Below are 25,111 nucleotides of genomic sequence, written 5' to 3'. Positions count from 1 at the left end.
CTAACGTAATAGAAACCTCTTGGGAAACCTCTTCTTATCACCCAATTGTTTGGATGTGACTAAGCAAAAATGCCCTCAGCTTGTGGTGACATTCGCTTACCATCCATTTGCATCAATGACAGAGTAGAGAAACCTGAAAATGCAATGGACTTTGTCCAAAGAAAAGCTCTGGACTTGGAAAATCCCAAAAGTCTTCAATTGATCTAAACAATTTTCAGCATGTGAAGTCTGATACCAAAACATGATGCAATAACTGTACTTGTTGGCATTACTCAGTTATCATACACCTTTTCAACTAACCTCATCGGAGGTTATGTTGCGGTCCACGATTCCTTGGTTTTACGAACAAGCTAGAGTGTGCTTCTTTTGCCTAAATTCAATCGAATCGTTGGCAGTACATTGAGTTAGATCTTTAATATATACCTTGTAAGAATGCTGCTTAATGAAATAGATTTAAATATGAATTCATTGGAGCTCTGCCTAAAGCACTGAGCCTCGTCATCGTTAGCAGATTTTGGTCGATCCGTGTCTGGAAATAAAAGTGCTAACCACTCTGACGAAGGCAGGTCACGTGATCATACGATCGACCAGACCCAAGTTTCATTAAAATGTTGTTACACGGCAGCAGTCGTAGACCAAACTGCTGACCGGAGGAGCCGGAGGAGCCGGAGGAGCCGGAGGAGCCGGAGGAGCCGGAGGAGCCGGAGGAGCCGGAGGAGCCGGAGGAGCCGGAGGAGCCGGAGGAGCCGGAGGAGCCGGAGGAGACTCTAATATTGGCTACATTTGAAACATGATATGATTTCGTTCGATATTTTCGAACCGTGAAAAAGCCAGACCATATTGGTTAAAATGCTAACTTAAACAGCTTCTCTTCTTTGAAATAGTCAAAATCTACTAGATAGAGGTTGCTGATGGAATATGGGGGGGGGGGGGGGCTGAATGACCTAAAGCGTGATATGGAGAAAGGCCAGGGGAGAAAACTTAGGCTGAACGCTTGTTGTTTTATAGACGTTTGGACAAACATTGTATAACCTTGTTTTCAAACAATTCTAGCCTCGTTTTCAAACTTGATTAGGCTAGTTTCAGGTAAGGACGAAGAAACTATTGCTAACGATAAGACCTTATGGCCTAAAAACTCGATATAATTCGACTGGTTAGTGGAAATCTGTTAAGAAAAGCCTCGAATTGGTTAGCCTCAAATAGTTTCAAACATGCATTTTAAAAAATGCGGCAAAAATGAGTTTCCCTTCTGCTTCTTCCTAATTCTGTGCATACAATTTACCAAATGAACGACAAAATAAAAAGGAAAGTTCTTACCTCAGCATACTTGAAAAATGAGTACAAAATTTCGTAAATCAGGATAAACGGGCAGAGTACCAGATTTAGCAAACCAAACAGAAATATTCTTTTTGATAGCCTAAAATGAAAATCAATTAGCTAAAAAAATTTGCGACGGTCCCAATTATGGAAATAGAAGTCATTTTACGTTTTCTATAATGGTCATGCCCAGAAGATGTTATACTAGCTTTTGTAAAACCCGGGACATTGCAGGATGCAACTTCTAGATGGAGACAAGGAAAAAAGGGGTTGGTCAAGCAAATGGAAGCTAAAAAGTTGCAGCGATGGGTCAAGAGAGACATGGCTAGCCAAGGCAAGATATCGTTATACCACAGACTTCCTGGTAGAAATAACGCCAAAAGGGAAAAGACGCTGCAGCAAAGAGCCTTTGAACAACAGTTTAAAGATTTTGGGCGGAACTGTATACATCTTAGGTAAACTGTACATTGAATTTCGTCAAGAAAGACAGTGTGAGGTTTTGAAGCACTGTCTCATACATGAGAGGAATTCACAATTGTTAACCAAAGGTGTAATTTTTGCGAGGCAAGTAAATTGAAAAGAAACTCGAGCTCACACTGAAAAGAAAGTTGAAAAGAAAGTGTGACTTTCGAAGAAAATGTTTTAAGAAACAGAGATGCTATAATATCAAAAATTTAGCGTTGTGAAAATTAGTTGTAAACATCTCCTAATTTCTAATTTCCCAAAAACATCCGTTGTAGTATAACTTGACAAAATTGAATGCTTTGCCAAAGCAATACCATTAGACGACGATGTAAGGTACAAACAGACCATTCTCCAATTTAAATGTATTGCAGTAATGTAAAGATAACATTTAATTGGGTTAAAGAAAAATGTGAAAAAGCATGACTTACTTAACAGCAAGTTGCCTCCTGTTAAAAAAGAAGCAAAAAGGATTAATAAACTTTGGGAACCAAACAGATTTACAGAAGCAAAGGGAATTTCATCAAAGACTTATCATAATGAGCCGGCCAATCAAAATATAAAAGGAAGTTTAACTAAACGAGGGATTTTGGAAATAGAGTAACAATATTCATTTCATGCAATCTTATCTTTCGAGGTTTTCTTCAACTTCTTATAATGAATCGGACAATGAAAAAGTTGATAATCCTATATAACCACTTCAAATTATAATGTTACTGAATAAGACTAAAATGGAATGAATAAAGTAGAGAGATCTACAAAATTGCCCAAGTACTATCAAGCCTTGAAAAAGAATTGTCTACTTTTTTAAATATTTCTATGTTGCAATTGTATAATATTCAAACGATTGTGTACTAACATTAAAAATATGTTATTAAAATCTTAGTTTTTACAGACACTAAGATATCCTTAACACAATTGCTTGTTATTAATACGTTGACTAATTTGTCTTGATTATCAAAACTTCGGGTTTCTACAAAAAATCATCTATTAAACACTGATGATGATGGTGTGTTTGATGTTTCCAAAACATATAACGTATTAAGAATCAACTTGACTGTTTTAATAAATGCACTGAAACCTAATAATCACCACACCATACTTTTTGCCAATTTACATGTCCCATTAATTGTTGACGTGAATTTAACTCCGTCTATACGATATTTAACATTGCTAAACGAAATTGTGAAGCAAATTTTTCAATAATTTCCTATGAATCGTTCTGAAAATTATATTGTAGGGCTGAACTCAAATTAGGGTACCAGGTATTCTGGCATGATTGCTTGATCGGCGTATTTTCGATGCATGAATTCGTGAGCAAAATTTTATTAAGCGTGAATGCTTCATTAGACAGACATTCACGCGTGATCTCTGAATCAGCATTACTCATTTTGTGATTGAGTGAAAATGATCGCTGCAAGCGAAGTTCGAAATGGAGTGCCTATTTTTTACCGGCAAAAAGTCTTTATTGCCGGTACCAGACCAGATAAATGTCTCAAATATCCCGATGCGGACGGCTCTGCCAACAAGACACTACATGCAGAATATTGTCATGATTGAAGATCTCGTAATAGAATAGATTTTAGCAAAAATTCAAAAAATTGCTCCTATTAGATAGCTATTGAATATTACCCAATGAATCGGCAATTTATTACATATATTGCACCTAATCTTTTGCATTTTATTTTATCTTTCAGTTTTTGTGTTTTTAAAAAAACCTTATATTTGATTATTATTAAACTTTCTCAAAATGAAATACTATACTTAGCAGATTGACGTTATACCATATTTATTATGCTGTTAACTTGTAACTTTAACGTTTTGTTTTATAAGATACAAACATGTCACCGATCCGAAAGCTCTTTACGGTTATTTTCATGTGTCTGTCTGCACTTTTTAATTTTCTTTGATCCAACTTCAATAATCTAATGCTATCTTGATGATGTTTTGAACATAGTACTTTATATTAGTACAAATTTGGCAGCAGCAAGTGGTGTGGCAGTGAGGAAGCGCATTGTCATGTAAAAAACGACAATGGAACAGTAAGGGACAATGGAGCAGTAAGGGGCTCTACCAATATGACGATGTTGATTACTAAAGATCAAGAAGATGGTGTTATGGGATCTGTTGATCAAGATTTAATTGCTCAAGACAAAGTTGGTGAATACAGTTAACGCTAGAGGAGCGGTGCCGTCGATGGGGGGGAGGGTGGGGGGTGGTGATGGCAGGGCGGTGGCTCAGCCCTGTTTTCGTTAGTGCAGTCTGCGTGTTGGCAACTTTAAGCTGCAAACCCTAAAATACTATACTGTTTGATTTTTAACACTTTCTTGTATTAGATTAAAAATGTGACTAAAAAAGTGTTTTCATAAAAGGTATTTTGGCTCTTTTCTCCCATGATGCAGGGAATATATTCCATTGAATAAGAACAATTAATACTGAAATGACCACATGCCCCTTTAAAATAAGGACCAAGAACAATCTGACTTTTAAAAAAAGTCGGTTCTTGTTTGCAGGGATCTATTGTAATCACCAGATAGTATCAGTACTTTCGGATACTATAAATGTTGCGAAAGTCATATACCCCCGGATCCTTTGGCAAATACCCCGGATCCTTTGGCCTAAAACCCGGATTCTACAGCCCAACCCCGGATCTAACAGTCCTTGTAATTAAATGTCTCTATTCTACGCTTTGCTGTGAATAAGTTACCTCAATGTTATGTCTCTGTATTCTTCTCGTAGCTTCCAGGGCGTTTCAAAAGGGGCTCCAGCACCAGAGAACAGTATCAGATGCAAATTGTACTTCAAACCATGCGTGAGGAAAGTCCTGTTACAGAAGAACAGACAAATTTTTAGACATAAACAGGCAAACGAATGGCTTGTGAAACTGTCTTACTAAAATCATGACTAATGAAATCATTTTTAAGATTTGAAAAGCTGCAGTTGAGTGATCATTTCAAATTCTTTTATGCACCTCATATACCCACTTCTGTTATCATTTGCCCATCGGGACTGGAAGCAAATCCGTTATTCATTGGCGATATTTATAGGACTAGAAAAATAAATTATCATTTCATTTTTCACAGGAAACTTTTTGGAATTTTATACAGCTGAAAAGCAAACTTCAGAAAACGTACGAAAACAGTTTGAAACTTGCAAATGAATCTTTATCAGAGTTACACAGCTTCTCCTCTATAACCAGTTTTTGTCATAAAGAAATTTTCAGGTGTTTTCTAAATCACACGCACAGAATACTTTATTCGTGTGATTCACACTTCTACCCATCTGGTTTTACTCAAGTTGCTAATTCACGAAAAACAGTAAAACCTACACTGTGATTTTGCCTTTATTCTAGAACATCAGTGTCAAACGACTTTCGTTGTTTCTCGTGCGAATTTTTTTTCACTTTTAAAGCTTGGTCTACTTAAAATTCAAAGCTGCTTTTTGGTCGTTTTGACAGCTAGATTCCTCCATTTTAGCCTTTTTAAAGCACTTGGCCGTCGAGAAAATTTATTCAGATGAAAAACAGAAGTTGGCTGAAAACTGCAAGTGGAAAACAAAGCAAAACAAAAATACATAGAAAAAACTATTTTTATACAAATAATGCATAACTTCATGGCAAAAAGATCCAAAATTTTCCAGTGACAAAACATAAACAATCCCAAAGATAAAAATCAATCAAAATCTAGCTGATTTTTAATAATTTTGTTGTGAATCATGAAACGTTCAATCGCCAACCATTTCAAACAACTAGGAACCCTGTTTAGAGTAAGAGCGCAATATAAATACATTAGAAATACGATCAATGAGCCACCAAACCTGTTTTTGTGCCAATTTGATATAATAAGTTATTATAATCACAGAACATTTGCAAGCCTTTAGACGTAAACAAAATAAACTAGCTTGAAGACACCAATAAATATCAAATGTACAGTTTCATGTATCACACTTAAGTAAAAATTAAAAAAACGCTGCCAATTGGCACTTGCTGCAAATATTACTACAAAGAGGTCGCACAAAAATGTTTGAATTAGTTGTGATTTGCATATGATAGGAACAATATATTATCTATTAGGAGCAAAATTAATTATACAGATAAAGCAAGAAATTTGAATATAGCAATGCACTTACCATCGTCCTAAAAATGGTATACTAAATAAACAAGGTATCACAGCTTTGTTTTGCATTGCAACTAAATAATTCTTGTGCCGTAGAATTCGATGGTAAATGTCTAAAAAGAAAAATAATGAAAATCACTGCCCGCAGATCTATGTGCTCGATGCCGCCAAGGCAGTACTGCATATACTTTCATTTGTAGATCGAACCAGTAATAAGTTGCAACTCTGAGTTTAAAGCATAATGTGAAACTACGAGTCTCAAAGATGTTCGCACTAAGCTTAAATATTGGATTTTCAACTTGAAAAAGGTCCTATTCTACACACCAAAAGCGCAAAAAGAAAACGAATTTAAAAAAATCAACTTGATGTAGAAGTTTTGCTGCTAAAATTTGCAATTTCTGTACAATGGAAATACATAGAAACGCTTAATATGTTTGAATTATCAAAAGTTCAAATAGCAAGAGTTGGATAAAATTAGACTTATTATCAAGGCAAGATTTAATTTTATTCTAATTGGAAAATATCTGATTGATAAATCAGTTGGATTATCAGAATAAGGAAGTTGTTAAAAACAGCAAAAATCCATGCTGCAAGCAAGGTACTTTTCTAAAATAAAAATTAAAGAGATGTTCTGATATTGTACTCAATAGGGCTCGTGTGAGCTTGAGTTGAGCGTTGGGGCAAAGATATTGTGCGGAAATACGGAATATTAGCTAAATGATAGACGGAAACAGTAGTCCTCGATATTTCGATATTATTTACCAGCTGAAAATAAACTTTAAAACCACCGGCCAACAGAACGGCGTATACTGGTCCGTTCAAGCATCATTTTTGTTTTTAAGTGTACCTGCATAATGGCAGAAAAGGCCGTTATGCGAGCACACTTGATCGTATTGAAACTAGAAATTAAGATCTAAAATCCCGGCCAACCTGATCATGTCGGAACATACATTTTTCTATGACCAGACGTTTTAGGATTTGCTGCCAAAAATTGTACACTTCATTCCTTATTAGTATTTTCTTATTTCGGACAAGGTGATATTGATAATTCTTACTTTTCATGCTAAGATTTATTCATTTACTTAGCTATCAAAATAAAAAAACACCAAATTCTAACGTTCACAAAACCCTCGAATAATGATTACTCTAACACTCATACTAACTGTTAGGTATTTTATCTTAGGGAACCAAATCTTACTGCAATGATTAACTGACTGAGAATGTTAAACCTGAGCAAAATATAATTATTTCTTCAAAGTCACCAGCCTACCGAAAGGCAGGTATTTTCGAAAGGGTTTGCCCTGAAACACATCTTAAATTGCAAGCATTTCACTTACTTTCTTGAAGTTATTTTAATTTTATTCAATAAAACACGAGTCAATTAGTAGATCGTTGGTCATAACGAAACAATGTTAAAGTATATAAAAAGAGGTAAACAGTTAAAAATCATAAATAGAAGATAATAAGAGATGAGAAGTTTCCTACAGGACTGGCCTTGACTGCTGATGACATTGCCCTAAGGCCACTTCTGGTAAACAACCATACGAATGACTTGAAAAAGCAACATTGATAGTTTCTGCTTGGCTTTAAGAAAGTAATTGATTAATCAATACAAAGAAATGTCTCGAGCTCGGCAAGCCATTAGCATTACAATAGTTTGGATGTCAAACCACGGGTCTGAGCAGTAATTTGTGTGTTTCAAATCAACCATAATCGAGAAAAAATGAGGAAGGCTAGTCAGCTTAAGGCTAGCTTAGGGCTAGCTGGGCCTGCTCTCAGTGCAACGAAAATAGCCTCGCGGAAAAGATTAACAGATCGCTTAATTAAGACGTAGGTATAGGCACCGCCTTTTCGTACGAACAACAGTGATTTCCTGGAGAGTAAATAACCTGTATTTCCAAAAAAGAAATCTTCGCAAAAATTTGCATGTTGACAAAGAAAAATTTTGATTTGAGCGTTTCTAATTTTTAGCTACAACTACCTGAAACTCTTTTCTGTCTCAGAGAGTAAACTAAAATGAATTATTTTTATGAGTAAGATATTTTCCCTTTACTCCAAAAATACATCCCATTGACTCTTAAATGGCCACATGCACCTTTAGAATTAGAATAAAAAACAGCCTAAGTTTTGAAGTGGATTCAAAACCTGATAATTTTAAAAGCTACAGGCTTTCCATTTTTGCTCATAAACATATTCCGTCGTTTGGCCGTCTGTTGTCACAAATAGAACACCCGATTTCCAGGCAATCGCCTACCAAATTTCAATCAAGACACCTTTTTGATAAAAACCTGATGCAAGAACCTTTTACCCTATAATTCGAAAATGAATCTTTAAAATAAATAACCCAGAAGCAGCCTGACAGATTTCCTGTTCAGTTCTTTTAAAAATTTGATAGTTCCTGAAAAAAATAAATGAAGTGAGATTCAAGGAATCCTCTTGTACAAAATTAACAATTAAGGCTTAGGCCACGTCAATTTTTTGAATCCATAAACAATCTCTACGGATTTGGCTTCTCTCTTAGACCCCATTTACACGAGAGCGGGTCCCAACCGGATCGGATCCAAAAGAGTACGGATAGGCCTTGCGTTTACACGGGAACTGGTGGATTCGAAATCCACAAACAACTCTCTACGGATTCGGCTTCTCTCTTAGACCCCGTTTACACGAGAGCGGGTCCCAACCGGATCGGATCCAAAAGAGTACGGATAGGCCTTGCGTTTACACGGGAACTGGTGGATTCGAAATCCACAAACAACTCTCTACGGATTCGGCTTCTCTCTTAGACCCCGTTTACACGAGAGCGGGTCCCAACCGGATCGGATCCAAAAGAGTACGGATAGGCCTCGCGTTTACACGGGAACTGGTGGATTCGAAATCCACAAACAACTCTCTACGGATTCGGCTTCTCTCTTAGACCCCGTTTACACGAGAGCGGGTCCCAACCGGATCGGATCCAAAAGAGTACGGATAGGCCTTGCGTTTACACGGGAACTGGTGGATTCGAAATCCACAAACAACTCTCTACGGATTCGGCTTCTCTCTTAGACCCCGTTTACACGAGAGCGGGTCCGAACCAGATCGGATCCAAAAGAGTACGGATAGGCCTTGCGTTTAAACGGGAACTGGTGGATTCGAAATCCACAAACAACTCTCTACGGATTCGGCTTCTCTCTTAAAATATTAGACGAGTACGCTATCAAATCCGCTCTCTAGAGTGTGAGCCTTTTTAGCCTCAGTGACTTCTATATCGTGTTGGCATACCTATTAGGACTTTGTCTGATACGATGATGAAAAAATGCGAATCCGAGTGCATACGGGACAAGATCATTTTTGAATCCGCAATTTGGGGATAAGAAAAGGTCCGGTTGCGAGTGAATAAGGCCTAATAAACAACACCAAATCACAGACTTCATGTGGTATTTAGGCAACTGTTAGACTGCTCCCCATAGTAACTATTATATTTAGTTGCTATACACTAGCGGCAACATAATTTCAGGATCATTGATTTTGCTGTCAGCATGTCGAGACGCGTTTAGGACAAATTCTTCCATACATAAGCTTAGAAACCTAAGCTTAATGAGGGCAAATGTTTCTTTGAAGCAAAATTACATCCTCTAGATATGCTAGAAGAGATCTCTCATGAACTGATTGTTATAAAAGCCATATTTTTTACTCTTATTGCATCTTTCATAGAGATAAGGTGACAAGTTGACTGAAGATTCGCCGCTTTTAATGGAAAATTGCTGAAACTTTTCCTTGATCTTATGAAAAACTTTAATTTCCAGCTACTGTGCAATGCACGTTGAACAGCTGCTGTGAGAAAGCGAGCATTCAGGCAAAATCAAGATAACTAACGTCATACCTAACTCTGTTAATTCCGCTTTATGGACGCACATGTGGTGAGTTTTCTGTGCTTCTATCAACTTTTTTTGTACATCATACCACTGCATATTCTGTAGCTCAGACTGAAAGTAAAATTCAAAGAATTTTAATGCTACGAAATGGCTGCATGAAAAACAGGAAAAAAGTCTTGTCTCTCTATTCTAAACGAAATATTCTCAAGATCAAAACGAAGGCATCGATCATCAAAATTTCATGTATACAAAATCAACTATATGTTAGAATAACTTAAGCTCAGACTTAAATTCTCTTGCATGACCTTATTCAGTTTAAAATAAAAAATAAGGGCTTCCACCGAAGATATGGTAGAATTTAATACTGCCAATAAAAAGAAGTTGATATAAATTGTTTGTCAAGATAATTAACATAAACTGACAGGCGATAGATACCCAATTAAATTCTCTTTGTGATGACAGTAAAAACTTATTTTGTAGAATATAATACAAGGCTAAGGTGGTCAAGTTGGGTAATTAACATAAGAAGGCAAAACAACTAGATATGAATTGCTAGGTTGCAAAACTAATTTCTTTATATAATAATAGATGCATAGGCCGAAATGGTCCTTAATCTACTACAACAAAACAAAACGTCGTAATTTTAAATCAGTAGATCACAATAACAGTCAGATTTAAGACTGAGATATTAAACTGAGACTTTATTTAAAAAGATGCTTAATTGTAAAAGAAAGCTAAAAATCTCGATAGTCTACCAAGAAATTTGTTTACATCCAAGGCCAAAATACCAAAATTCTTTTTAAATGTGAAGAAATATTATTCAAGAAGCCAATACTTTGTTTTGAACACTTTGTTAGTATTTGTTTGAAAACAACTTTGGAGAGAGCTGACTGAAGATCAAAACTCTTAAAACGCATAACAAGTTCTAGTTCCATATCATTTTATTCATACAGTCAGTTGTTTAATGAGCCTTAACTTCTCTGAATAATTAATTGGTGAAATATGCTAGATCTTAAAAATGTGTATTCGAAGTATTTATCGTTCAAGATCTGATTTTAACTTTTTTAACCAAAAGCTCCATTGTAAGAGCGAGAGACCTAACTGTTGACAAAAGAAAGGAGGCAGAAAGAACTAATAAATATTTCAAGATTTTTGAATAAATCCATTTTTAAAAGAAAGAGCAATGGGTTCAAGTTGATCTCACTGATATACATAGTGTGCGAAGAGGTGCTCCTTAAAGATAGTGAGCTATGTTTGAAACGTCGTCAATAAGTTGCTCTTTCTTTGTACGTAGAGCTTCAATCTAATGATGTTGTACGATAAGCAATCAAGCATATTTATGGAATGTTCGTGTTCCTTAAAAGTTGATGACAATGTACCTGCTTGTAGTCTTACGTGATCGCACAATATATGCATACTATCTTAATAATCCATATGTGAGCTTCAATACTAGTCATTTCTTTCAAGGAAATACTAATTTAAACAGTAACATTAAAATTAAACGATTAAAAAGCTGGAGAGGCGAGCTTTACTTACATCACGAATGTGAAGAACATTTAAATAGAAACTGCGAATACGAAACGCTTTGCACAAAATTGTTACAGCATGAAGCAACTTGATAATCCAGAACAGGAACCCGACCACGAGGCAGATGACCATACTAGTTGGCATTCTAAAATGAGAAAGAATAAAGTGAATTTAAATCATAACATATAAAACTAGTCAGGATAAATATAAATGAATTTCACATTTGATTTTTTTCGTAGAAATAGTGGAAGGCAGCAAGAGAAAGAAATCTAGAACCCCGGACAAACGGTGTTGAGATTTTACGTCCTAATCCTCCGGCTCAATGTTGTTATTACAACAATCAAATAGACATATTGACAAATTGCAAAGGGCGGGCACGTTGCCTCGCATATGCATGCTACCCACCATGCTTTTAAGTTTCAACTTGAAAAGCTGCGTCCGAAATGAATGTAAAAGGGTTATTTCCAATAAATATTCACAAGCTATGATGCCTGGTGCACGAAAATAGCTTTTCATGTTTAAATTTCCGAAGTCCTCAATTATCTCAGAATAATAGAGTAATTTCAAATCTCAGAGAATAAAAGAATAAAATAATAGAGAATAAAACTACATTTCGACTCCGTGCATAAATCCAGAAGATTTATATAAACTTTTGATGAAGAACAAGGACTTGCCATAATTACATTTACAATCAAAATGAAAAGGCTAAAACTGAGATAATTACAGGTAAAGTTCACTTGCAATTTCATACATATTTTGAAATTGATCGCGAGCAAAAATTCATTTAAGTTTCCATTACGCTCACCACTGTAAACAATGGACAACAACAATAGCACAAAATTTACAGTGTTGAACAATATCAAAAGATATACTCTGGGAGCGTATTTGGGATCTCCAAGTCAGTTTGAAAATTCAAGAATTTATTCTTGAGTTTCTTGTCAAAAAAAAGACATCAGTTTAGTTCCTCCTTCTATAATATTATCATGTAAATTCACCCAGTTGATCAAATAGTAACAGGTGCAACAGAATAACTTGCATTGCAAACAGGTACAATATGGATTCAACATAAGGCACAACCCAAGGTAAGGTACTCGTTTTTCTGGGAATTTTAGACCTTGAAATGATTTTAAACAATTTTTATGCCGTTTTGGTATAAGATAACAAATAAAAGTTGCCTGGTCAAAAATACCTCTCAATAACAACATTTCAATAAACACGTTTATACACTAAATATCTTCGCTTAGAAACAAAACATCTTTCAAAGAATTCCGCTGGTTTAGATACTCATTGTGTGTGTATTTTGTGGGCTCGTTAGAAGATTGTAGGTTTTTTATACGAAACCCAAAAGGAGAGACAATGCCATCGTTAATGCACCTGGAGAGACAATTCTTTCTCAGTGCTGTTCTTAAAAATCTTTAGCTTCTATAGGTTCAAACTTTTTCACGGGCAGTTTCAAAATGGCTGGCCATGTTAACGAATGGATTACTGTTATTTTTGCTTCGGCAATTAAGATACGTACAGAGACAAAATTACAGTGATTTGATGGGGGTGGGGGTGGCTATGCTTATGAGGCCATATCTCAGCCAATTTGTAAAGCCCTGGCAAAACGACTAAACATTTCACTCAACTTTTGTTTAGTTAAAAGTTTAGTGAAAAGTTTAGTCGTTTTGCCACCCTGTTTAGTGTTGTTTAGTCGTGTTGAGTGTTGTTTAGCAAAGTTTTATCCTGGTCAAAAATGTTTAGCGTTGTTTAATGTTGTTTAGCAAATGTTTAGTCGTTTTGCCACCAATTAAACATTTGTTGTGATCGCGCAGGCGCTCTAGCTGTGAAAATCCAAAGGTTTTCGTCTGTTTTCGTTGGTTTTCTTGTCTGTACGTGACCCAAAAAGCCTTTATGAGACATATGAATATCCCGTTTTACGCCACTGTGTCTTCTTCAACAGTCGTATTTTTTGTCAATGTGCTAAAAAGTCTTTTCTTTCCCCGTCGCTTCATTCGATTCTTATTTTTATCCACTGCTTGTGCATGCAACAAAATAAACCAAAAGCACATTCCTATGCAAGATCCCCTACAACCCAACAGCATCGTAGCTAGCTCGCTGTTCAAAAAAGTTGAGTGATGTTTAGTGAAAGTTTAGTCACGTTTTGCCACCCTCGCTAAACTTCGCTCAACTTCACTAAACAAAAGTTGAGTGAAATGTTTAGCGAAATGTTTAGTCGTTTTGCCAGGGCTTAACACATCTCAATGACTTAGCACAATGAGAGGTTTTTAAGACTTCATCGCTTAAGAACTCTATCACATTGGAAATTACTTTCTATCGATTTTACATAAGCAAAATGACAGACAGATTAATGCATTCTCTAAGAATGCAAAATATAATCTTTTTAGAACATTTGCGTACAAATAGGGTCATAAATACCTTTTAAGTCTCTCAAAGCGCACTGAAGTTTCCCATTTAGGCTCCTTGTCCTCAAACAGCTTTTTATAATCCACACAGACAATCAGAAATGTACTAAATAAAACTATGAACACATATTGCCTGGAAAATAAATAAAATTTATGGATTAAAAATATTCTCCAGTGAAGTTATCAATCATGATTATATTGGGAATTAAGGTGGTATCTGATAAAAATTTGCGGAAATTTGCAAAACTTTCAATCAGCTAGATCTGGGTTGTAAAGATGTTGAGAATCATTAAAAATATATCCGATATTAGTGCGGGGAAATCAAATCAGGTTTTATCGCCACTGGAAAGATTAAAAAAGAATAATTATGCCTTGATACGTTATATGTCAAGTAGAAAATGTTCGAACGAAATATCGTGACATTCCATAACACCTTTATCTCGGTTGAGGAAGTACAGTGGGTTCCCGCATATAAGAAACCCCCTTGTATAAGAAACCAGCCTCAAATTCTTTCCAAAAGGCTCCTTTTATAAAAAAAAAATTTTAGGTCTGAAATTGAATTGTTTCCTTTTTTCAGATCCGTCATACTTAATTCCTGTATGCCAAAAAATAATCCCCTAAATTTTGTAATGCAATGTAGTGTTCAAACAGAATCAAATTATCAAAACTAAAGGTTTTTTTTATAACAAGTATTGTACCGAAAAATACTGTAACAGTTCATGCTTCTTTTAATAATAAATAACATAATTTGGCATAACCAAACACGGTCCAACACTTAAAGCTTAGTTGCTTATTTAAAAAATGTGTAACCTATATATAAGAAACTTTTACCATGATTATAAAAATGTATCTTAAAATAAGAAACGTTCTGAGGCCTCAATTTAAAAAGTGGTTTCTTATATGCGGGAGCCTAGTGTAACATAGATAAATTTTCTGACAAGGCTCTGAGAACCCTATTGCCATATTTAGTCTAATTAGAATGTAAAGGCAAATGAGGCTCTGTTGACAATACCCCATTATTATATGAAAATCAATTTTTGCCTTCTCAAATGTCTCAAGTACAGCATAAGCGACCCCGTTCACAATACCCCGTTATCATAATAAAACGGAAAAGTATTTGGTCTAAAATTCGCATTGTTTTGCTACGAGAACAGACACATTTAGAAACACACTTTGGAAACCGAGCAGTATCAAAGCAGATCGTTTTAAAAGCAAAGACAACAATGAGGCATTGCATAACCTTGACGGAAGAGATTTAATAGAAAAGTGCGTGAACAGGAAGCTTTTTAGAAGTGGGTCAAATAACAAATGAAAGAGAATGCGAATGCAGATTGGAAAAGACCATGAGGAAGAACACCGTGGTAGACAAATCTACTGAAAGATCTCAACCATACGTTTAGGACCAATGAAAAGATCCTTAAAAAGAGACTGCATTTTGTAGCTTAGATGCAGAAAAGAGATATAAATACTCTTACATCATATAAAAGCTACAACGTAATTCAAAAGTGTTTTGGCAAACTCTTATAGAAATAAGTTCAGATGTTAATTATTTTACAGAAAGCTTTTATAACTTAGAATATGCGGATTCTTTGAAATACCTAGACCACCAACGTTTCGACTGCTCAATAAAATTGGTTTTTATTAAAAATTTGTGTTGCACCTGGAGACATCTCTAAAATTCAAATAAAAACAAACTCCTGTTATTTCTATTCAAAACTTCTACAATTCTAATTGAATTCTCTTTGGTGTCCTTGCTCGAAAATAAAGCTTGGCGACTTCATAGAAAGGGACAATAATTGAACAAAAGGCAGTGGATCCCAAACCGATGACTGGCGCTTCCGTGCCATAGTTTCGCGATGAAAGTCTTATCACATATTTGCAAACGAAATAAATTTACGAGTTATTCCAGTAAAAAGTCCCGGAGATTCATTCAATTTCATTACAATTTCAGTCTAGGATACAAACTTCTTTTTGGAAAAATCTTTTTGAATTGGTGCTCTTATAAGAATACCCATTTTTGAAAGTTTATATAAAAGTTTGAAAGAATTTCCACAGCATGACGTAGGATGATGAGAATTCGAAACCCTTCCAGGATCGTTTAAATTCAGGATTGATTTATCAGCACAAATAAAACTGCTAGCATTGAATACCTAATTTTGATCCAATTTTTTTATAAATCCATCAAGAAAATTAAAAGTGAACAGTTAGGTATTTAGGATGCTCGGGTTAAAACAGGCAAAACGCAAGTTGTCAACATAACCGATAAAATACCACTTGAAATGTAGAGTCACGGCTCAAAAAAGTTCCAAGAATGCATTTAACTGCATAACGAAATTGAATTTTCGTCTTACACTTCTAAGAGTATTAAACGTCGGATACTGCCTAAATGGCGAACGGAAAATAATTTCTGAGATAATAAATGTAGTTATTGAAAGGCTCCTAGTTTTTCTTGGGAAGTAAGGCAGTTCCACGTTTCCGTGCGGAATTAACTCTGTAATCCGACTTGTCTAAGGCTCTCAACAAAGGCGTTGCCGTTATAAGGTTACGGATAAGGCTACGGTTAAAACAAGTGATTCTGCCATCGTTCAACATCTTTTAGACAACCCAGATTGTGCAAAACTCTATAATGACGACATAATTCGGGTAATTGGCAGAGCCCGGTCGTCCTTCCATCTAGCAGTTTTGGAGTCAATCTACATGAACGAAAACGAAAAAGCCGCCATTGTGTAGACAGAAGGAGTTCGTTTTCTCTCTTGGACTCCATTGGTAATTTTTCTTTAGGCTCGCGGCACTGATTGGTCAACTATACCGGTCTTGTGCTTGCGTTTTTCTGATTGGGCTATTTCGATCCACAACTGGGTATATATTTTCCATCGTGTTCTTTCGAAACCTTATTCTGACGTTTAGGATCAAATTAGCAGAATAAGTTTAAATACAGATAACAGCATTTTTAGCATCCCCGGCTAACAGAATTAAAATCAAGAGATACAAACATTCAGAAGCGAAGAAAACATACGATCTAGGTGGAGCACACCCACAAAAATAGATAAAGGCTTGAATTTAGATATGAAATTGCCGAGCTTGAAATCAGAGAAAGGTTGATAGTAGAACAAAACAAGTTTAAATGAACAATCCATCAAAAAAAATTATCTTTGACGACGAAGTTACGACGACAAGATACACCAACAGATCACACTTGATAATTGTTAGAGATCTGAGAATAAAAGATATGATAGTAAAGTTCTGTGTTTCAAGGAATGAAAGAAAAACTTACAGAAGCTGGAAAATCTCACTAAGAACCATGCAGGCAAAACCACTCTGTTGATGATATCGATAAACACGTGCGAAGAATTCGTCTAGATTTTCAATGTGATTCCATTTGCCTGTAATGTCAAATCAAAAAAAGGAGATTCAAACCATATTCAACTATGCACGTATTTCACAGAAAAATTAAGGAACAAACTTTTTTTTAAAAAAAAGACCATAAGAAAAATTATCCAAGCTTTGAATCTGAACAGAATTATACTGCAATGGCATCATCAAATTTGGAAATAAAAATTAAATGTTTAAATGATGGTTAATGGTGAGAGGTTTTTAATGTGAAATGCATAAAAATATGAAAGATGAAACATTTGTAGAAAGACACAAAAGTGCTTTATCACATATACTACAAAGTGAATTTCGGAGGAATTAATTCAACCAAAAATTTACAATGAATAGATTTTGACACAGGATACTTTCATAAAATGCTTTGTCATAACAAATTGTATTTTGGAATCCGTTTATGCTGGGTGATGTAGATTTTTTGTAATCAAAACTTTATATTTTAGAAAAGCTGTTAATGGCCTTATCAGTCAGGCTGGATTGTGGTCAACTTTGGTTGGAACATTCATACTAAACTTAATTAGAAAATATAACAGGTATATTGCATGGCTCAAAAACTGGACAAAAGCCAGAAGAAGTAAACAGGGAGGCAATTACTAAATTACAAGGAAAAAATTAGGGACTATTTGGCAAGTATTTGTATTTGTATTTATATTTGTATTTGTTGCTACCTAGCATCCGAAGATAGTTCTTAGGACACTGAGCAGCTATGCTTATCTAGCAGTGTCCTGGTCCTTCCTCTTGATGTGACCACACTCTGTGATTCCTACGCCTGGAATTACAGAGAGCTGGCGACTCTCCCCACTCTGGGTGAAAGTTTGGTCATGCCAGGGGCTCGGACCACGGACCCTTGGGTCTGTAGTCAGCGCCTCTAACAACTGAGCCATCCTCGCCTCTAATTAGATTGGTAATTGCAGAGCATACCAGAGCAGACCATTAAAAGTGATAATTGGAGAGCATACAGACTACCTTCATTGAGAGGGACCTTGATGGTTGTACTGTAACAGTAATTCTTGCATAGGTTTTTGATGATCATACAGACTTTATTGTCTTTGAGCATAATAAGATTTGAGCACATTAAACTTTATGTGATTCTTTTAGCAGGCTAAAAAGATATTCCAATTGTTATGAAAAAACGAACAGTGACTCTGGCCTAATGAACACTTGACAGAAGTAAAATTATCAAAGGTGACTTCTTAATCGAATTCTGCAAAAATAGCAAGGATTCTTAATCTCTGAACTAGAAAAAAATCATCAGAAAAAAACCCCTGGGTTTCACACAAGTTAGATGTTGCCTTTAATTGCACGATAGGTTAGAGCGTTAGCAGTCAAGATGCTGCACCAAACAAAAACATATTACAGTTACCAAAGTAACAAAATGTTAAGTTATATTTTTAAAAAATGATCAAAAAGAAAACAGAGCAGCAAGAAAATGGGTTGCTTAGAACATGGCAGAGGTACTGGAACCATGGAAGTGGTGCTGAAGTGGGTTCTACGAATGAAACTACATACCTCTCTCATCCGTTCCTTTTGTTGAAACAAAAGTTGGTGGGAGATCCTCTTCCCCTAGTTCTTCCTCAGATAGCACACGTTGGTAATGTAATGACTGGAATGACATTTTGTTTACTTGAATGTCAACTGTCAGTCAAGTTTCCTTTTTGTGTTGTGAAAATTTGCTCTGTAAAGAGGACTGTAGTACCACACATACTGAAAAAAAAATTAATAAAAATTCTTTTCACTAGCAACAAAAACCCAAAACATCTTAAGATAAACAGGCTAAGAGTATGAGAGATAGCAATTAATATTCAAACTTTCAAATAATGAACATAATGATTTGAAGGTTTTGGTTTAACAACCAGTTCAGTATAATTTAAAATTTTATAAAAATAAAAGCATTTACATTTACAGGACAATATCACAGGAAGCATCATAATTCTTATAAACCCTGGACTAAACCTGAAATGTGGAAATTTAAGATCAACAATAGAAAAACAGTTACAAAGAGAAGGGACATGACAGGGCATGAAAACCAACCCCATCATTTGACCAGACAGTCACAGAAAATTGTTGATGAATAAAGTTCTATAGAAATTTTTTATAACATACTCTTTTTGCAAGCACTTTTCTTTCTTTCATGTTCATCAAAAGAAAAACATGAATACCAAACAAATATAGCTTTCATTCTCACAGGAAATTTATGCATGATTTTTGTCTGGTCGCAAGAAGGGAAACATTTTTTCATGCCCTGGCTCATGATACAAAATACAAAGCAAAAATTGAAATTGCAAAGAACATATTAAAAATTATATTTCAATCAATATACCATTAGAAATATTGCTTCGAGAATCATTCTAATTGATCTAAAAGGTAACCCTTTTATTGCTAAAATCAAAATAGGACCCAATTGACAGGGCTGCACTTCCCTGGACCCACTGCGCCTGGGGGGTTCTACAAGCAAATAGGGACCTGAAGAAGATTTCAAAAGCTTTATCTGGTGTCATAGGCTTTCTCTTGCACAAGTTCAGGCCTGGCTGTTTAAGGCAATCGATAGCTTGTGCTTCCTTCACAACTTGAGGCCAGCTGTGAATTGCTCTCCTAAACAGAACATGAAGAACAAAATTGCCCCCTAAACTTTACATTCATTTGCCCTTTTCAGAATTCACAGAACCATGAAAATTGGTTTATTAGGTTAAACCAATTTTTAAGTGAATTGGTTTATTTGTGTAATCGCCATTTATCCTGTCATTGCATTTTCTTCAATTAATTTTTTGCCTGTCAAGCACTTTGTGTTATGGTAGTCAAAAACTTCAGTCAATTTGGAAAAGGATAGTTAAGTGAAAGATGCATTTGCAGAGCAGACTGAAGTTTTCACTTCTTTGGTAATTTTGCCCATATTCTTTGACCCATGAACCTTACGGTATCTGTACCATAGCATGTGATTTTCACCTTTGGTAGGTTTAAATTGCTTGAGCTTCTTAGTTTATACAGCCTTTTCCTCAAACATTTCCATCATTAACGAAGAATTCATCAAGTGATTACTTGTTTTGTAAAATTCAACCATGAGCAACTGTAGGTTCTTCTTATGTAAAGATATGTCGTAAGGAGATGTGTTGTCTTTGTATGCAATTTGAAGGGCCCATTCCTGTATCCTGTTTTTCTTGTTGTTAATATTTGTGTCATGGAACATCCAAATTAATGGGCAGTAGCTGAATTGTGACATTATAAAAGTGTTCATTATCAATTTTATTTTTTTGGATTCCGCGAAAATCAAAATGTGAGATAAAGCATGCAGTTTCTGGCTGATTCCAAAACTGCTAGATGGAACAACAATCTAACTCTACCAATAACCCCATTGGTTTAACCTAATGGCAACACGTTTCAGATTATTGCTAGAGCCTGATCATTGTCCCATCTAGCAGTTTTAGAATCCATCTACATAAACATGAAAAAGCCGGTAATGTCTGGACAGATATACACCTAATCTGCAACACGCCAGATTTGAAGGAGCAAAATTGTTTGTGTTTTAACAGGATTTCAGAACCGAGCTTTACATTAACTAACACTGTGGGAATGATTCAAAAATCGATATGGATGATTCCATCTCATAGGCAGGGCAGTCGAGAGGGGGGAACAAGGAGGGCAAATTATACCAAGGCCTTGAGATCTAGGGGACCTCATAAAGTAATGAACTCCATAATTTTAAAATGGATTTGATTAAAAGTAACAAAGTATGCCTTAAAATAGTAAAGCGCTTTTTTTATATATATATATATACATCACAAATAAAAACAACTCAAAATTAACTACATATAAATATTCTGCAGCAGCAGCAGCATTTTTCTTTCACCTAATACATAAATGGGCCTTTAGTACCACAGTCTGTGCAATTTTAAGTAACAAAAACTGTCTTTTCATGGTTTTTACAAGTAGTATCAAAAATGAATATGGTAACAAGCATATGGAAGCTCCTTAGAAGCTACCTTCAACTGGGACTATCACACTTATGCTGTGTCATATTTCTGACCAATCTTTAAAAATGATAGCAAGTACTATATATGCAATTGTCTACATCTTAAAAGAACAGATTTAATCTGCAATCATTTAAATATGATAACTGGCAAGCTAAAGAATTAAATTTCATGATGACAATTCCATTTTTTTGTAAATTGTAAATCTGTCACTTGAAATTGGTTGGATTTCATCCCAGAAGGTCTATTTCCTTTTATAATACCCAGCCATTGAATCAAGATAAATGCAATTTCCCATCATTTGAAACTGATAAATGAGCCTTTTGATTAAACATGTATACTTAGTTGAAAGAAATATTGGCAACAACATCAAATAATACTATGCCTCCCCATAGGCATAAATTTTACCATGAAAACATTTGGCAAATGAAGTTATTTATCAACAGGGAATGCCAATACTCTTTTTTAACTTATGATAATCAATTTTTATTACTTGCGGTATTCTGTAGGTGAATTCTAAATTTCAATGAAAAATATTCAAATTCACATAATTTTTTTTGCGATTGCTTCTCGTGTTTCCTACTGAGATAGACTCGAAAAACTTCAATAAAAACAAACGGTCAATACTGCACTGTACAGAGAGTATATTTAAATTCCTTGCATATGAACTCTGCACAATACCAACAATTAATTCCGCAGTAATGATACATGCCCAAGGTTGCGTCATAGGCCTAATGGAGACGAGACTTTTCAAGGAGATCTTAAATATGAAATATGTCCAGTTTAACGACAGCTGCGAAAGAAACCTAAGATGAAATAAATAGTAGTAACAACCGCACCTAACTCAAAACAAAGCTTACCCTTATGGTATTTTCGGCTTCATGGAAATAATTCTTTGGACCGTACAAAGCTCGACAGTTTGTTTTGATCTCTCCACTCAGGTAACCATATTTAGAAAATCTATTTATAAGCCTGGGAAATATTCTTGGTGTATGATCACACAAAATCTATTCAACTCAATAGAAAATCCTACTCAAAGAACAGACCGCGCACTTAAAATATCTTCAAATAAGCTTTAAATGCGTTTCAGAATATTTCTTGCAGTCAGTTCTCGCAATCGTTTAAAACGGTTTACTATCTTCAAGCACAGTTTTGCCAAGTTTGACAAATTCCATTCTTAAAATGGAATTCATTACTTTATGAGGCCATGGGCCGCGCACCAGTCTAAATGTGGGAGGGCTGAAAAGGGCGTGACCGAAATTGTTTGAGGCCACGCCCTCTAGAACGCCGGAAAACGTCCCTTTCAGAAAATACTTGCTTATTTCTACTGCGGTTTTATAAACAGTCTGGTTCAAAGAAAATATCAATAGCTATAAAAAAGATAAAATTTGCTTGGGGATAATAAACCATCAAGAAAAACACCTAGAAAATGAACAAAAGGGTTCCAGTCAAGAAGAACTGCTACTACTTAGGAGTAGGATTTCACTATCCAATGTTGCATTGGAGCATAGTTAGTATAAACTTTTTCTAGAGTAAAAATTTTTCTAATATGTCATTGCAAAAAAGTGGAGGGGCTATAGCCCCTGCAAGCCCAATGGCTGCGCGGTGCCTGTATGAGGCCCTTTAGAACTCGAGGCCCTGGGACGCCCCTTGCTACTGGCCTATTGCCACTCAAGGATAAATGTCGAGGAGACATTTAATAATGTTTGTATCCTGGACGAAAAAACGTTATCGTTTTCTTTCAAAAGATAGAAAATTGAGAATATGTACTTATTTTATATATTTATTGACAGACTTTGGAAAGTTCCTCAATCACCTGAAATTTTGCTTAATAGTGCAACCGACGAATCTAAGGCAAGTTGGAGGTCCCTGAAGGGGAAGGGCTTTGACCCCTGTTATTGTCCAGCTTGGGGTCAATAAATTGATTTACCAGCCATACAGACGTTTAAAAGGAAAAGCAATCCTAAAGTAGAACAAATGTTTGTTTCTCCTTCGATTATTTGTGAAATAATAAATGCCGATAATCATCTCCAAGTCAGATAACACATAATACTTTTTATTGAGAAAAAATCACTAAATATCCCAAGAATAAAGGGGTGGAAAATTGATTGATCATTCAGATGTTTTGTTGAAGACTGATTTTAACAAAGACTGATTCTAAGCGGTCTACTAATAATTCAATAAGACATGACCTTAAATATTCAGAATTATTAATCCTATAGGCTATAGAGTATTCACTGGAAGGTTTTGAGAGAACAGAGGAAACAGAGCAAAATATGTTCGTTAATGAAGATTGGACACAAATGATGTAACCGATTGTGAACATTTGACGATTTTTTTAAATGATGAAACTTTTCCTTTAGATTAGTAACTTTCTTGTAATTTAGTAATCAGTTATTTCTTGTATCTTTTAAGTACTTATTTACTAGAAATCGAACTGGCTTTTAGCTGCTCTTCGATAAAACTCTTTCGCACCATGGCTACAAAGTGCAAATATAAGTCAATAGGCAAAATTGGCCTTTCCATCATTTTCAAATCACTTGAAGAGTGTGGCAACAAAACAAAATGTAAACCCTCCTCCGAATCCTTGCCTTTAAAATCAAGCCTTGCCAGGGTAGGTCAATAATCAGCCTCTTCAAGGCCCCCTCCCCCACCCCCCCCCCAAATAGTTTTGCGTGATGTGCTATTGGTCATATTTTCGTGCGTGAAATCGTGAAATCTCGATTTTTTATGCGTGAGTTCATGAATTTCGTGCAGCTTGAAACATGAGTTTTCCTTACGATATTTCGTGAAAAGGCTTTAACTTTCCGTGAATATGTAAATGAAATTTTGAATAATAAATTAAAATTTGCCTCAATTTTGTGCATAATAAACCAACAATAGTTAAATCTCAAAGTAGTATTTTGTTGAGTCATATCAAACATGAGTCTCTGTAGTTTCCATAGTCACTATTAAATTTTCTGTTGTTTCTGCTTATTGTAGAGCTAGCAAAGACTAGACATTCAAAGTCTAAAAATAGTGTTGTAGTCCTCCAAACAGGGCTCTGACGAGCAATAGCTGATATTACATTTATTGTTAGCGTGTGTGTGAAAATCCAAATTTGCCGTGCGTGAATGCGTGAAAAGTCAAAAAATTGTGTGTGAATGCGTGAATCCCTCTACATCCTCTCTGGCTGCACCTCTTGCAGGGTACTGAAGTAAAACTGTACTTACAAATGACATGAAAGAAAAAAACTTTACTGACTGCTATATATCCACTTTCCGCCCTTTTGGGTACACTATAATGATGTTTGTTGATAGTTATAACCCCGGAAAAACACATGACATGAGAAGAAGCAGACGAGTTTTGGTTAATGTCAGCAAGAAAATGCAAGTGAAACAGCCTATTTTAGTCAAATCGATTCTTCAGAGCCGGACAATATAAATATTCAACCAAAAGTGAACAAATTCATCGCACTTTTGATGTCCAGATGGTGACCACTATAATACAATTTATGTTTTGTTTTTGGTAAGATTAAATTTTATCGAAGTATATTTAGACAAATAATACAGAATCGCCTCAGGTTCTTGTTGGCCCTTGTTGTATGGATGCAGTTAAACAAATGTTGATCACCTGGGAACTCCCAAATAACTGATGCCATTTAGCAGGCTTTTAAGCTCAAGAAATCCAATTGGATTCCTAATACGCTAGATGGATAAAACACAGATGCCTTTAGTTAATTAAGAAGTTATAATTAGGAAAATAGTACAGCATATCACAACAACTTTAAATCTTCCTCCAAACAGGATTTATGTGTGTGTCCAGGTGAGCTGTTGTTGCCTATTTGTAAATGCATTTGACAGGTATCATGTTTATTTTCCAAACGCAGGGGGCACCATGGTTATGGTATCATCACAATTTAACAATTCGTCCCAGAATTGAGGAAATTGGTCATAAGAGCTGTAGAAAATTTCTAACTACACTCTTCATTTTGATATTCAAAATTTAAAAAAGAACCTTCGGACATTGGTCAGTCACAGGCACCACGGAGCAGGGGGGCTGGGGGCTAGGGGGCTGGAGGCTTAGCCCCCCCACAAAAA

General features: G+C 35.5%; 1 protein-coding gene across 2 annotated transcripts in view; it reads right to left on the bottom strand.

Moving 5' to 3' along the window:
- Positions 1-21,995, bottom strand: part of LOC135682748 (autophagy-related protein 9A-like) — a 47,095-nt gene extending 25,100 nt beyond the window's left edge. For both annotated transcript variants that reach the window (XM_089113052.1, XM_089113053.1), the window contains exons 1-10: positions 21,893-21,995; positions 18,577-18,771; positions 16,955-17,063; positions 13,694-13,813; positions 11,285-11,420; positions 9,757-9,859; positions 5,908-6,007; positions 4,487-4,603; positions 2,211-2,228; positions 1,318-1,417 (exon numbers count right to left, since the gene is read on the bottom strand). In XM_089113052.1, coding sequence (XP_088969178.1) covers positions 1,318-1,417; positions 2,211-2,228; positions 4,487-4,603; positions 5,908-6,007; positions 9,757-9,859; positions 11,285-11,420; positions 13,694-13,813; positions 16,955-17,063; positions 18,577-18,682 — 909 coding nt within the window. In that variant the 5' untranslated portion in view covers positions 18,683-18,771; positions 21,893-21,995. The remainder of the gene's footprint in view (positions 1-1,317; positions 1,418-2,210; positions 2,229-4,486; positions 4,604-5,907; positions 6,008-9,756; positions 9,860-11,284; positions 11,421-13,693; positions 13,814-16,954; positions 17,064-18,576; positions 18,772-21,892) is intronic.
- Between the last annotated feature and the right edge of the window lie 3,116 nt (positions 21,996-25,111).

The sequence above is a fragment of the Rhopilema esculentum genome, chromosome 16 (genome assembly GCF_057945365.1).
Source record: "Rhopilema esculentum isolate cy_ngs chromosome 16, ASM5794536v1, whole genome shotgun sequence".
In the NCBI taxonomy this organism is placed as follows: Eukaryota; Metazoa; Cnidaria; class Scyphozoa; order Rhizostomeae; family Rhizostomatidae; genus Rhopilema; species Rhopilema esculentum.
This window is presented reverse-complemented; position numbering and strand designations above follow the sequence as displayed.